The sequence below is a fragment of the Haliaeetus albicilla genome, chromosome 9 (genome assembly GCF_947461875.1).
Source record: "Haliaeetus albicilla chromosome 9, bHalAlb1.1, whole genome shotgun sequence".
Taxonomy (NCBI): Eukaryota; Metazoa; Chordata; class Aves; order Accipitriformes; family Accipitridae; genus Haliaeetus; species Haliaeetus albicilla.
In genome coordinates this window covers 7,206,509-7,221,324 of record NC_091491.1, presented here as the reverse complement: position 1 = coordinate 7,221,324, position 14,816 = coordinate 7,206,509, and the positions used below count along the sequence as shown (strand labels likewise).

At 58.6% G+C, this 14,816-nt stretch overlaps 1 protein-coding gene across 1 annotated transcript in view; it reads right to left on the bottom strand.

Moving 5' to 3' along the window:
* Positions 1-477: 477 nt before the first annotated feature.
* TMEM132E (transmembrane protein 132E) overlaps positions 478-14,816 on the bottom strand; it is a 28,366-nt gene continuing 14,027 nt past the window's right edge. Inside the window, exons 3-9 of the mRNA XM_069791351.1 lie at positions 13,901-14,041; positions 9,943-10,135; positions 9,553-9,696; positions 5,500-5,705; positions 4,645-4,924; positions 4,375-4,566; positions 478-3,853 (exon numbers count right to left, since the gene is read on the bottom strand). Coding sequence (XP_069647452.1) covers positions 2,825-3,853; positions 4,375-4,566; positions 4,645-4,924; positions 5,500-5,705; positions 9,553-9,696; positions 9,943-10,135; positions 13,901-14,041 — 2,185 coding nt within the window. The 3' untranslated portion in view covers positions 478-2,824. The remainder of the gene's footprint in view (positions 3,854-4,374; positions 4,567-4,644; positions 4,925-5,499; positions 5,706-9,552; positions 9,697-9,942; positions 10,136-13,900; positions 14,042-14,816) is intronic.

The following is a 14,816-nucleotide window of genomic DNA, read 5'->3' as shown; positions in this document are numbered from 1 at the left end:
CCACCCTGAGCAGGTCTCGCACCCTCCCCGCGGGTAGGACACGAGCTGGGGGGGTGCGTGGGGATAAGAGCATCATCGGCCCCCCCGCAAACAGCTCAAGCTCCCCTGGTCCATGGGTGCCACCTTCCCAAGGGCTCTTAAGAGACCCGAGCCGGATCCATCGGCCAAAATGGGAAGCGATGGGCTGGAAAACCGCTGCTGATGGTTGGTGACAGACCTTCGGCCCGGCTACAGCCGCTGAGCGCCGGGAGGAGGCGGTGGGCGAGCAGCCAGTGCTGCTCAGGGGGGGCTGGTGGAAAGCAGCCAGAAGAAGGGGGGGGCAAAACCTGGCGGAGGCTCGACCGTGGGGACACCCCATGCCGAGCCTGGCCAAGCTACTCGTCCCTGACCCCTGCGGGTCTGTGTGTCCCCCGCCACCTTCCACCTTCGCAGCCCCTGAGACGCGCTCACGGAGCAGGAGTTGGGCGCTGCCACGTCTTATTACAATTATAAAATTTTATTATACACTTTTCTTACCTTTCCCCCCTCCTTTTCTTCCTCTTTTTTTTTTTTTTAACAAATATTCATATATGTTAATTTAACAAGGAGGTTTGGCAGTTCCAAGCAGGAAAGTCGGGTGTATTAATTTGACTTCTCGGAGCTGCTATCAGCTCAGCAGCTCGTTCAGCCAGACCTGGGTCCTTTAGATAACGGGGCATAGTAAAACCTAACTGCATCATCTGCCTGGCCTTTGAGCACATCTCAATTCCCCCATATATATATGTATATGTATATATAAAATCAGCATAGAGCTATCGGGTAATATTTAAGGCCACTCAGGGGAGAAATTTCCATAGCCCAAAACTGATAAACTCTTTAAAGAGGCTTCCAAAACACTGCACACCACCACAGACTGCTGCTTGCCTGCCAGGGAAACTGAGGCACGGAGGCCAGCGAGGATGGGGCTGCAGCATTGCCTGGTTCCTGACCACCAGCCTTTGATCAGGCTGCCCGAGAGGGGAGGACTTTGGAGGGGGGAAGCCCAAATCCACAGCTTTGACCCCAAAGTGCTCAGAGCTTGGGTGGAGGTCAAAGCTGAGCCATGTCCCCAGCACCCTGGCAGTGTGTGCCCCCCCGCCCCCAGCAGACCCCGTGCCCACCAGGTCTGACCCCCAAACCACTGGGAGCACCCACCCTGGGCACCGCGGCAGAGATACGGCCTATCACAGTGCTGCAATGCCTTTTGGTTTTGGCTTTTTTGTTCCGTTGTTTTTTTCTTTTCTGGTCTTTTATTTAAGAAAAAAAAAAAAAAAAAAAAAAAAAAGAGACACAGTGGTGGGCAACTTCCAATCCAGAAATAATCCGCTGCCAGCCTCCACCTTCCCCCTCCACCGGGTGATGCCGGGGGGGGGGATGTCCCCATCCCCACACGCTCGGTGCCCACGGGTACAACTGCACAGCCCAGGACCCCCAGCCCACCAGCCCTGGTACCCGGGTGTCCCCGCAGGGTTAACCTGGCCGAGGATGCTCTGCGCTGGGCTGGGAGCTGGGGTGGCCCTGGGCTGGGGGGGGCCCTCTCAGGTGAGACAGAGGGGCTGGGAGCTGCCGCCAGCGTGAGGTGACCGGGGAGGCATTGGGTTATGGCAGTCAGAAGGCACCACGGAGGCTAAGCCTGGCTCCAGGCATCCCTGCTGGGCTGGCACTGGGGGAACTGGGCTGGCACTGGGAGACTCGGGGCCAGGTCCGGTTGTGGGTGTCCCCACCCAGGCTTGGCCCCCCGGGGCAGTGGGAAGCCCCCACACCACCTTCCAGTCCCAGAGCCACATCCCAGCACTGGGTGGGGGGGCAGAAACCAGGGGCTGGCCCTGGAGGTCCCAGCTGCCTGTTGGGTGGAGGGGCCCAACACTGATGCCCCCAACAGCTGGGAACAGAGGGAGAGGCAAGAGCAGGCAAGTTCACAGGCAGCAAGCTTGCCAGGCACCCCCAAACTGCCCCTGCCTGGGGGCCACAGCCCTTCCCAGGCAGCAAGGGGGGAGCAGAGGCAGCCACCCACGGTCCCCAAGCGATGCTCACGTGGCAAACGTTACCGTCCCAGAGGGCCCACGCCGAAGGGAGCGGGGCGAGCCCGGTGTTTGGGGCTGGGACGCAGCAGGCGATGGGGACAGCGGTCCCCCAGACCCATGGCCATGGGGCTCTATCCCCTTGGCAGACACCCTCCCCTCCTGCCTCACCCAGCATCACCCACAGCGTAGGGCAGTGGGCTCCGGGTAGGGGTGCCCCCCAACAGCCGTGGGGCAGCAAATCCCTGAACCAGCACTCACCTCCAAAATTGTGCAACCACGTACAGCAAAGGCAGAGGGATTGCCTTTAGGAAGCCCCCACCCGCCACCTCCCCGCTGGGCTCCTGGGGGGACGGGGCATCTCCCCTCTTTCCCCCGCCGCACGGCGGGACCCGCAGCATCATCCTGCCCCGTTCGCCGTTGGAGATGCACGCACCCACCAAGGTTTTGACCCCATCCATCTCTGCCCCTCGGCTCGCCTCCCTTGCTGCTCCCTCGCCCTGCGCCGGCGGGTTAGGGGGCCACGTGTGTGCTGATGCCTCCCCTGGAAAAACCAGACGGTAAAGGGCAAGAAAAGAAAAAGGCCCCCGGGGGTGCCTTCCAACAGGGTGAGGACGTGAGATGTGCGGAAGAGGGAACGCGCAAGAGAGCCAAATTTGGGTCTCCAGGCCCGGGGAAGCAGCCAGCGTGGTGTGGCATGGTGTGGCGTGGCGTGGCACGGCGTGGCATGGCATGGCATGGCGTGGCAGCCCCCTCCCTCCCGCCCCATCCCCTCTGCCCCTGCGTTAAGCGATCTCTTTGATTCTGCGGATGTAGTTGTGAAGCTCTTCGGGGTCTTGCAGCCCCATGTCCTGGCAGACCCACTCCAAGTCCTCCTCATCGGCGATGGGGATGGAGTTGTAGGCCAGCTCATCGGAGGGCAGCGTGGCGAAGGTGGTGAACTTCACCCGCTTCCGTTTGGAGGTGGGCGAGTTGAGCGGGTCCTCACTCTGGTCCCGCGTGGAGCCCCCCGAGGAACCATCCCCGCGACCGTGGACCTGGCTCTGCACGCTGGTCTGCGAGCTCCCGCTGCTGTGGTGGTCCCCGTGGCAGCAGGTCTGGACATTTTCCAGGGGGTTCCCAGGGCTCTCAGGCTGGGGGGAGAGGTCATTGTGAGCCCGCAAGGGCTGCCCGTTGCCCAAGAAGACCCAGTGGTGGGAATGGTCCATGTTAGTCTGGCCTTCAGGAGGGATGCGCTTGTGCCGGTATTTCAGCACAAAGACAATGCAGTTGATGAGGAAGACCAAGATGGCCAGGCAGAAGACACCCAGGAGGGCGTACATGCCTATCTCCAGGTCCGTAAGCCCCCTGGTCACCTGGACAAAGCCGGTGGGAATGGTGGGGAAGTCCTCAGTGGGATGAGACGCGCTGGACATCCTACTGTCCTCGCTCGGCTCCGCTTTCCTCTCCACCTCTGCCCGCAGGGTGGTGCTCGCCCCCGTCTCCGCCAGCCCTGGCTTGCTGGGCACGTGGTCGTAGTCATAGGTTGGGTCCTCCTCAGACCCAAAGTGGACCCGCACGCTGGCCAAGGCTGTGAAGAGCACGCTCTTGCGCTTGGTCTTCTGGCAGCTCTCGCAGATGACCAGCTCAGCCCGCAGCAGCTCCCCCGCACCCTCGCTCTCTGCCACCACCAAGGGGAACGCCCGGTCCTGGGTCACCGAGACCACCTTCTCGTCCAGGCTGCTCACCACCAGGTTGTAGTCCTTGGGGTCGTAGAGGGAGAGGGGGGCCGTGGTGCCATCGCTGTAGGAAATCCATAGGCTCAGGAGCGCTTCCTGCGGGACCAACACAGGCACCGGTTGCCCAGCACGATGCCAGTCCCACCTGCACCCATTTGTCCATCCCTCCACCCATCCCTCCCTCCATCCAATTCACCCTTTATCCCTCCATCATCCATCTTGTTCCTTCCAACCATCGCCTAGTTTTTCCCTTTTGCCTGTTCTTCCCTCAATGTTCCCCATGCTTGCCCAGGCTCACCTCAAATCCCAGCCCCAGAGGTGCCAGATGTGGCTACCAGAGCTGGGCTGGGAACCTTATAGGATTTCCTCCAGACCCCTTTGTCCCCACGGTTGTGTCCCGTCCCCAGGCCGGGCAGGGTTCATTCATAGGTTTGTGTGAAGGTTTCTGGGGTGCTTTGGGTTCACCAGGGTGTCTGGAGGACATGGGTGCTCTGAGGGCCTTGGCATGACCGTGAGCAGGATTTGGGAGCAGGGGCTTGCAGATGGAGCCCTCATCCCACCCCAAGTTCCCCACCGGGCCCCCCCAAGCCTGAATGCATACCCCCCCCCGGCCTCACCTGCTTGAAGAAGCTGAGGGTCTGCTGCACGGACGTCCGAGCAATGATTGTGTGGCTATTGCCGGGGCTGGGGTGGAGGGACAGCGAGAGGCTGGAGACCACCTGGGCCTTCAGGTCCGTGATGCTGACCTTCTCCTCTGCCACCGTCACCAGCGTCTCGCCCAGCACCGCCTCCACCAGCGGGGACACGACCTGCAGGGGACGAGGGTGCCTGTCACCGCCTGCCACCCCCACCCAAGCTGAGGAAAGGCAGCCGGGGGGGGGGGTTACCTTGAAGAGCGTGGTGCCCGGCTCCCTCCCGGCCAGCGTGAAGCTGTCCACCATGTGGGCCACCCGCGGGTCGTCCACGCGCATGAAGTCGCTGACCAAGTCGGTGACCTCCACCAGCCAGTCAGGTCCCAGCATGGTGACCACCTGCCCCGTGCCCTCCGCCGCCGTGGTGTGGAACTGGGTGAAGACCTGCAGCGTGGCGTGCTGGTACTGCAGGGCACAGCCCCGGCTCTGCTTCCTCTCCTCTTCATCCTCCTCGTGCTCGCTGTCCCGCACCGACCTGCGGGATGGGGCAGTGGGTGGGCAGTGCTACTAAGGTCCCCGCTGCCACGGCTCTTCAGCCGCCACGGGAAAGGAAGGGGGTGGCCAGGCAATGGAGATATGCAAGGTCACCAAAAAAAATGGTGGCTTCTGGCCTAAAGATGCCTGTTGCCCATGAGGTCTCTGAGGACTTCAGCAGCATGTGGTAACAGGGTCGCCAGCGTCTCTGCTCCCTAACCAGCTGAGAGGACAAGATATCTCAGGCTGGGATGGACACCTGGAGGTCTCTAGACCTCAAAGCAGGGCTAACTTTGGAGCTTGGCTGCTCCTGGCCTCATCCAGGGAAGTTCTGACCATTGCCAAGGATGGATGTTCCCCACCAGCTCCAGCATTTGACCAACCTCATTGTGAAATTTTCCTCCTGTGTCCATGATCTCTCTCCTTTTCACTGAGGATCCCTGAGATGACTCTGGCTCCATCTTTAAACCCCCCTCATTAAGTAGCTAAACAAGGCAATTAGACCACTACCACCACCTTCACCTTGCCTTCTCCAGGCTGGACAGACCCCAAGCACGGTGGCTCCGCAGCACCCACCTCCTGTCCGGCAGGATGGGCACTCTCCAGCCCTTCACTTGGCTCAACCGGGCATCTGAGAGCTCGATGTGCAGCGGCAGTTTGGGCACCCACACCGTCATCTCCAGTGGGGCGGAGAGGTGCTCATAGGTAAAGATGACCCGAGCACTCATGGAGCCCCGCGACTCCTTCCCACTGACGAAGACGTAGTCACAGCTGCTGGAGACCTGGAGGAGAATGGAGGATGGGGGTTGCAACGGTCCCACAGACACAGCAGAGATCCTGGCAGGAGGCTGCCTGGAGGAAGGGAAGGGTCGGAGGAGCAGAATTTCACCCGGCAGGTACCCAGTTAAAGGTGGCTCCAGGCGTGGGGATGCTCCCTCATCCCTGAGAGCCCTGCTCAGAGGCATGGGCCTGCACACACCATGTCCATAATGCGAATTTCCCCCCGACCCAGGTCCTCTTGCCAGCCCTCACCCACTCCCACCTCCACCAGGCACCTTCATTTAGTCCCTCAGTTTCTCTTTGGCTTCCGCACTGAATTGTACCCTTTTTCCACGCTTGAGCTAGAGGCATCACAGAGGTTGCAAGTTGCTCATCATGGACATTTGCCCCAAAATCTCCTCCACCCACACCCAGGGGGCACAGGCACCGAGCATGGACCAGCCACATGCCCATGTGCAGATACCCACCAGTACCTTGTCCCTGTCCCTCCTGCTAACCCCAGAAAAAGCTTCCTGGAGTCCATCTCAATCCTCACGTTCATCTTCTTGCTCTCTCTCTCTTTTAATTCCCATTTATGCAAATGCATTAATTAAATTTGCTGTAAAACAAATATACCCGGGGGGGCCACTTATTACTGACCGATCCAAGCCAATTAAGGAGCTAAGAGGACGCCACTGCAGCATCGCCTGTGTTTCGGCTTAGGCCACCAGAGTCAACAACTCCTTCCCAGCATGGGTGGCAGAAGACAACCAGGCCAAGGGGACTCCAACCTCTCATCTGCAGTGGCCCCATGGCCCAACCCTGACTCCCTTTCACCCCCCACACCATCAGGAATTGCATCCGAGTTGTTTGCTGCTGGGGAAAAATAAAACCCGTTTGCTCAGCCAGCAGCGCAGTCGCTCTCGGATGCGCCAAGCATGTCAACAGCACAGAAGGGCTTATTTCCAACAAGCTGCTCTCCCACGTATATTCTCTGATGGCTGATAAGGGGTTGAGTCCATGCTGAATGGTAGGTGACAGCAGAGGTGACAGCATCACTGTCTCTCTCGCCACCTTATCTTTGGGTACCTGTGGCATCCAGCTGCAGGAACTTTGCATTTTCTAGCCCACGAGCAGGGCCTGACAAGAGCTCCATGTTTTGGCTGCAGAAGCCTGCTGCAAGGTGTCCGTGGTCCTCCTGGGCTGGTGGAGGAGGCAGAGCCTGGGACCTGGGCTCCTCGGGAAGTCCCTGCTCCCCGGGCACAGGAGGGAAGTGCAATGCAGGAGGGCTTGTTCCTTGTCTTCCTCTCAGAGATACCAGCTCAGCACATCTGAAGAGACAATCTCATCTCTGGCAGGGTGGTGTCTGAATAAAGATGAGCTCCTGGGCGAATCCTCCAGCAAAGGAGTGCTCTGGATATTGTGTCATTTATCACAATAAATATGATGGGCTGCTGCTTGCGTTACCTTAGCTAATAAATCCCCCCGGCATCTTCTTCTGGGGACCACTTGCTTTGCAACTGGGGGGGGGCTGAAACTACAACAACAAAAAAATCCCAGCACATCAGGCCTGTCCTAATGATGGAGTGACTGCAGATTAGCTTTTAAATGAAGTGCATGCTTGTTCAGAGAATCTTCCCGGATTTGCAGCAAGGCATCGGGAAACGAGAGGCTGAGGTCTGCCTGGGCTCCAAGCCAAGGCACCACTAGCTCTGCTTCTGTAGCCCAGAGCTTCCCACTTGGTATGGCCTCAAGCATGGGATCAAGGGGACACATCTTCTCCGAGGTCCTCGAGAGTGGGAAGAGCCACGACGGCTGGTGGCACGCCATGTCGGCCAGCCAGGGGTCCTGGCGGTGACCAGGGTCCCTGAGGCTCAGTCCCATTGAGCTGACTTGCTCCTGGTGGGTCCTCAAGTGGATGTGGATGGTGGGCTCCTAAGGAAGGTTCACATAACAGGTGAGGTTGAGCATCTCCCATTGAGCGTCGCTGGCAGCAGAGGTGGCCCTTCCACTCTCTGCATGTCCCTCAACACATATGCAGCCCCAAGGCCACCATGCAGGCAGGCAAGGGGATTATTTCTATGCTATCTTGAGTGATGAGATCCTCCTCTCTGGACAGAGCATGGGCAGTCACCCTGTGTCACCACAGAAGGGGATGAGGATGACAACTGCCACCCATGCTCTCCCACCATCCTTCGCAGGTGGCCCTGGCACCTTCCCAGCCAGGTCTACACCAGATCCAGGACACGTTCCCTCTGTGTTACACACGAGAGCAACAACCACCAAACCACAGGCAGCATCGGGAGAAGCAGCTCCCCAGCCCTCCTTCATGCTAAATTATTTACAGTAACAGATAGCACATCCCACTATGTAAACTTTGATTTATGTAACAGGTTTATAGCCCTGACACCGTAATCACACTCCCCAATCTCAGCAGGTAACTGAGAGCTCCCTCGGAAATGAGGCTCTGGCTCAAACACAAAATAACTCAGCAAGAAATTGCACGGGGCTCCGAGCGGAGAGCGGGATGCGAGCAGGAGGTGAGCTGGGGCCGGAGGGCTGCTCCATGTATTATTCATCCCGGCTCGTGTGCATATGTCTGCTCCCCCCCAGGTCTGGGGACAGTGTGTAAATAGATTTATGAGTAGAAAGGCAGCACATTAAACAGTTTAAGTGTCTTGGAGTCCATCCTGAAGTGTATTATTGCTCCAATGTTTTATCACACTGCGGAGGACCGGTCTCCATAAATTAGACCCTGTGCTGTAAATCGCACAGATCGGAGTTTTAGTCAAGAACTTGGGTAAACAGTTTGTGACACCAGCTGTCACCCACTCGCGCGCCCACGGACCACTGGAGAGAGCAAGTCCCAGTGGAGCCGGGGCTCTGCCCGTCACCCCTGGCTCAGCTGGGAGAGCAGCTGGTGGCTGCTGGTGAAGAAGGGGAGAAGGGGTTATGTCCCCTAGCTTGGGGGACAGGGGAGAGCCCAGACCCCCAGCATGGCTCCCTGCCTCTGCCCGACACAGCGGGGACATGGAGAGGGTGGGCTGGCTGGGTGCGTGCAGGGAGAGGTGTGGGAGGTGTTTGGGAGAAGGTAACAATGTCTAGGGGTGGGTGGATGGGTGGAAACGGTGGTAGAATAATACAGGCAGGTGGATAGATCAATACATACATTGATAGAAAAATGTATATGGATGAATGGGTCTGGTGATGGAAAAGTCATGGCTGGATTTGAGGACTGACTGCTGTCTCGGTGGCTTGGGCGTATGTGGGGGCAATCGCTGCTGCTGCAACAATGAGCCTTTTGCATTCACCAGATCAGCATCTCTCCCGTGCAGCCCATCTCACTCCTCTCCCTCAGCCCCCCTTTTCCCTCCATTGTCCCCATCTGCTCAGCTCGTCACCCCACTCCTGGCTGGGGCCAGCACCCAGCCCCAGCCTGAGCTCAGCCTGGCATCTGATCCAAATGGCAGATAAACGTCCCCCAGAGGCACAAGTGAAGCCGCTGATAGAAACGTGCAGCTTACATTGCGAGGCGACAATATTTCACCTTATCAGTGCTAAATGCCGTGATAACCCATAGTTATTGCTGCTGCCTGGTGCCAGACTGCGCAGCACCAGAGCATCCCATGGCCTCTTCAGGGACAGTGACAAAGCATCTTGTTCTTCTCCCAACAGATCCCAGGGAGAGACACATGTGGACCGAAGCCACTGAGGGGTTGATGCTTGGGATGAGGTGGGCTTTTGTAGCACATCAGCTCAGCCACTCTCCCCAGCTTGTCGAGCTCCAGCCCGTGCCACTATTGGGGTCAGCACCCCTAGAAGAAGCTCATCCCCTCGCTAGGGTCACAAGATCCCCCGCCTCACACCCACCTTGATGATGTCTTCGTTGTTGGACTTGCATTCGACCATAGCCGAGACGTCCACGATGGTGCCGCTCAGCTCAATGGCGATGACCTTCACGGGAATGGCCACTGTCCGCCCCGTCAGGATGGCCGTGTTGATGATTTCTGTGTCCTGGGGACGGGGTGCAAATGGGACCATCATATTAGAGGGCAGCCTGTCCCCCCGGGGTCAGATCCTGGCTGGCCCCTCTTCTGCTCCGGTCCTCGGAGAGAAGAACTTGGGGCAGGGGAGAGAGGGGGAATGTATGGATGTATAGGTGCTATGGGGCAGATGAGCTGGTGGGAGATCCCTCAGGGGGACCCACCCATCCTCCACATCAAAGCAGATAAGCTAAGCAGAGGGCAGGAACCCGCTCACCATGGCCAGGGGCACGATGGCCCTGATGTCCCTCTGGATGACCGTCAGCTCCGTCACCACCTTCTCCAGGTCGGGCGGGGGGTTGCGGCCCCGGTAGTCGATGTGCCACATGATGCGGCGTGTCACCGACTGGCTGGTGAAGTTCTCCATCTCGAAATCCAGTTGCATGATCTCAGATGAGGAGTCCCCATCCCTGGGCAAGGGGACAGGAGGGGGACAGAGTGAGCTGGGTGCCCCGGGTCCCGCAGACACCCTGGGATCAGCATCGGACAGTCCCCTCTAGCGATGCAGAGCATCCCCCAGTGGGTCTCTTCTCAGTGTACCCATGCCTGCCACGGGGACCATGCTGTGGTACCACCACAATGCTTGCTACCAAACACAGCAGCCCTGATCTTTCCCCTCTGCCAGGGACTGCTCCCATGGGAGCCTGCAGATTCCTATGGGAATCTTCCCAGTGGGAGAGAGAAATGCATTTCACTCTCTCTCCAGCAGGAGAAAAACCTCAGCGGCTCAAGCGGGCACTCTCCCAAGGCTGCTGGGTGATATATTATCACAGTGTGACTGTGTAGCCACGGCCCCAGGGGACGGTGGGTGGCTGCAGGTGCTGCCCTCGTCTCCCTGGCTCTGTCTTCCCAGCAGTGTGCCTGGATTTACCACCCTGGGCTGCTCCCACCTCCACGCTCATCTCCCGCAGGTCAAACCCCAAGCGTCCTACACTCAGGAGGGCAGCATGCTCAGGGACGACAAGTCCCAACTCAGTAAGTCCCTATACAAGAGCCCAGCCCAAGCCATTGACTTTACAGCCCCTTCCAAGAGGATCACATGGGGAAACTGAGGCATGGGAGAAAAGTTCAACCACAGACAGCAGATGGGACAACACGGAGCTGGGACTCAGGGTAGGGCTGTCCCCCAGCCTGCACAGGCAGCCATGGGGATGCACAGGGTGGACGGGCAGGGGATGGGGGAGGTAGGCAGGACCAGCAGGGGATAACAGCCCCAAGACCATCAGCTCATCAAAACCCCATGCAGTTAATGCCGCTGCTGAGAACAGTGGGACCCGAAGCTAACAGCGGCAAACTCTGGGGCATCCCCGAGGCAGGAAGGGATGGAGAGTCTGCACGCTGCCAAACGCGGCACAGAGTGCCAGTCTAAGGGGATGAGGGGACTCAGCAGCTGGTGTCCCTTGTCCTCTGTGTCACGGCTTGGACACAGTCTGACGGCAGCAGCATAAATCACTCTTACACGACAACCCTATGAGCAAACCTCCCCAGATGCAATCCTGCCCTCCCATCTCTGTGTCCAACCTGCAAATCCCTTGGGGGACTCAGGATTCAACCCCCGCCGCCCAAGTCAAACTTCTCCAACACTCCCCAAAAACAGAGCATCCCCAGGGGACACCCCAGAGCCTCCACGAACCGCTGAGCCAGCAAAAGCCCCCCCCCCAGAGCAGAAGGAGGGAGGGGGGTGAGGAAAGGTGAAATCCCTGTGGAAGGGGAAGCCAGGACCGGCTCCGCTCTCATCTCGCAGCGTAGCAGCTATTGAGAAGGTCCCATCGATCTAGGGATGCAGGATACAGTCGGGTTTCTCTCTGATAAATACCTAATGAGTGAAAGGGAGCAGAGAAAGAGGAGAACAAGAAGCCGGGGCTGCTCCAGGCCAGGGCAAGCCCTGCTCCCTTGTCCCATGGCAGGGACGATGGGCTTTGTAGTGGAGCTGCCACGCAAGGGCTGGTGGGGTCCTGCTGGGACTTTGTGCCCCCAAGGCAGCTTTGGGGGTGCAAGGGGAATTGCCAAAGGCTACCCAGTCTGAAGAAAGGGGTTGGGCTGCTCACTGCCTCTTCCAACACAGATGTATTAAATACAGATGGGAAGAGCCAGGTTCAAAGGCAAACCAGAGCTGCGGCTTCGGCGCTGGGACTCCTCACCATGGGGTGCCCCTGGGCATCCCAGGAGCCCTGCCAGGGGACAGCCACCATCCTCTGCCCTCCCCGAGCATCACCCGCTCTCAGCCACAGCAGAGACAAGAGCTGGGCTGCTCACATTGGGGGAATAACTTAGGATGCAGCTGCTGGGGGTGCAAAACATCCCAAATTGGCCATTATCGCCCCAAAGCTCAGGGCCCTCGCCCCCTCCCAGCACAGCCAGCGCTGCCAAAAGCCCCCAGAGCCCCAGCGAGGCAAACTCCTCCGGCTGCACAGCCCGGAGGGCAACACGGCTTTGAGTCATTCATACTTTCCATTCCGTTAATATTTGATGGAGTTGTTTGTCTAAAAGGTGATTGTAATCACTTTAAATTCATCCTCCGTCTCTAACCTTTCCAGGCTGATTTGAAGCGGCGGCAGCAGACAGGGGAAGGGGGAGCGGAGAGGATCTCGCTGCCGGCAGGTTTGGCAGCCACGTGCAGGGGTGCTGGGGTGGCCATGCAGAGGATGGGGGGGGGCTCATGGCCCCCGGGACGCTCCAATGTCAGCCACAGGGACGCTCCAATGTCAGCCACAGGGACGCTCCAATGTCAGCCACAGGGCTGTGGGCTTGGATGCCGCTGTTGCATTTTGTATCTGGAAGCGATGGTGTGGGGTAAAGGAAAATCCACCCTCTGGGTAAGCCCTTTGGAGGGGTTTCTCTGCAGATAGCTTTTGAGCTCACGTTCGAAGTAGTCAGAGCTGAGGATCTTCTTTCTGCAAGAGCTTGTCCCCAGCTTCTCTCAGTTATGGGGTAAGGGCAGAGATATGGGGAGATTTCTAATGCAGGGGGCAGGAACGGCTCAAGCACATCAACTCGCTTTAACCCACCTCCTGGAGATACTTGTCTCCTTTTTCCCAAAGACACAGTGATGGAGATATCACAGCCTGTGAACAATTGTTTTCCAGCACTTCAGAGTCTTTCCTGTTGGTGGTTTTGACCCCAAGCCCATCCGTGCCCTTGCTCACCGTGTCCTGCTCACGTGGATGCAAGGAGCAAAGTTGCCCCTCACCCTTGCAGCCTCTGTGTGCTCACAGGCCAGTCCCGTGTCTCCCCTTCTCCAGGCTGAGCAGCTTCTGGGTTTTCAATTTGGCTTTGTGGGTCCTCGCCCATCCTCATTTCTATCCCCTGGACTCTCCTGAACAGACCCCAGCCTTTCCCAGAGCCCCAGGGATGAGCATCATCCTTGTGTCAAGCAGAACTGGTTCTGCCCGTCTCAGGTGCTGCCTTAGTTCGTGCTCCCCTTCCGACACTCATCCATCACCTTAGAGTCCAGATGGGACCTTGCCTGGGGACTGCTCCTCTTCCTTCCCGGAGGAGACACCAGGATAGTCAGCAAAGAGCTACTGCCTCTCAGGGTATTAAAACTTCTTAAAAAAATTAAAATACTTCCACCCCAAACTGGGGGATCCCCCCTGGCTTCACAATTCAGCCCCAAAATCCACCACGTGCCCACCAGCATCTGACATGGCCAGGCGATCCCAGCTCAGAGCCAGGGATGCAGCTGCTAAATGGTACCCACGACTTATGAGCGCATTGCTTGAGCCCCAGCTTGGTCGCCTGTGTTGACCACAAAGCAGATCCCACCTGAACGCTCCACCTCACACAGCCCTTTGGCAGCTGCCTGCCTGACCACAAACCTGCCCACCTTGGGCCACAAAACCCACCTTCATCTGCCCTTTAGACAGCTACACTGTGCTGGCCGAGGTTAAAAACCACACAGAAAATTAAGCCCTTCTCACGTTGGTGCAGGTCCTACCCCGACCTCAGATGGACTGAGAGTTTGACCCCAAAATTGCTTATCCCCCTTCAGTGCCTCCAAGTGCCACAGTCCAGGCTGTGCACTGCCGTGCCTCAGTTTCCCCTGCCAGCACCCATATGGCACTGTAGCCAACAAGGCACCCAGGGTGGGGATGAAGGCAGAGCTGCTTCGGGCCAAACCGCAGCAATTTCCCCAACTCCCCCGGAGCTGGGGGAGGGAGAGGGGGGTCCCTTACCTGGGCCTGGCACCATCCGCCCTGGCCACATCGACGGTGGCAGTGGAGTGCTTGCCGCCCGTCAGCAGCTCCGAGCTCACCAACCACTGCCCACTCCTCGACTTGGTGCTGAGCAGGTTGACGCCTTTCTTGGCCTTCACCCTGCAGAGAGCAACAGTCAGGGCCAGACCCTCAGCCCTGGGTACCCATGGACCCCCTCCGGACACCCTGCCATAGGCACAGGGGGTGGTTTTTTTCCCCCCAGTCCCTCCTGGCTGTCGGAAACATCATCCAGGTTGGCAGCAACCGCCGTGGGGCTGAGCCCACCCCAGCCCTTCTTTTTCATAGGATTTAGTCCCCCCCATCATGCCTCCAGCAGGAGTTTGGTCCCCCCACCCCAGTGCTGCCCCCCAGGACAGTAACACCCCTGTGGGGCTGGGCATCCCCGGGGCAAAGGACAGGAGAGGCTGGAGTGCCACGTCCCCCATGCCACGGGCTCACTGCTGGCCCAGTGGCCACAGAGACACTTGTAAATGCTCTTTGAAGAGATGTGACCGGGGCTCATCCCCCCATCCTTAGGGACATGCAGCAAGGGGGGGTGTCCCCATGGACCTCCCCGTACTGGGGTGCTCAGCACTAGGAGGTGGGCACAAGAGCAGGATGCGGGTAGACACAAGGAGCCCCAGCTCACTCCGCAGCAGCCCCATGGCCATACCACACCTTGTCCCCAAAATGGCTCTGAACAAACCCACATCTGCTGGCGGGGCCCTAATCCCAGTGCAACTGGGAGGGCAAAGGCAGCAGACCCTAGTGGTGATGCAGAGGTGGAAACCCTGGGTGGACAACCTTTCCCCTCTCTCCTGAGAAGGTCCCACTGCCAAGTCCTAGAACGTTGCAAAACCACATCAACTGCTCCTACAGCCTCCCTCACCTCCCC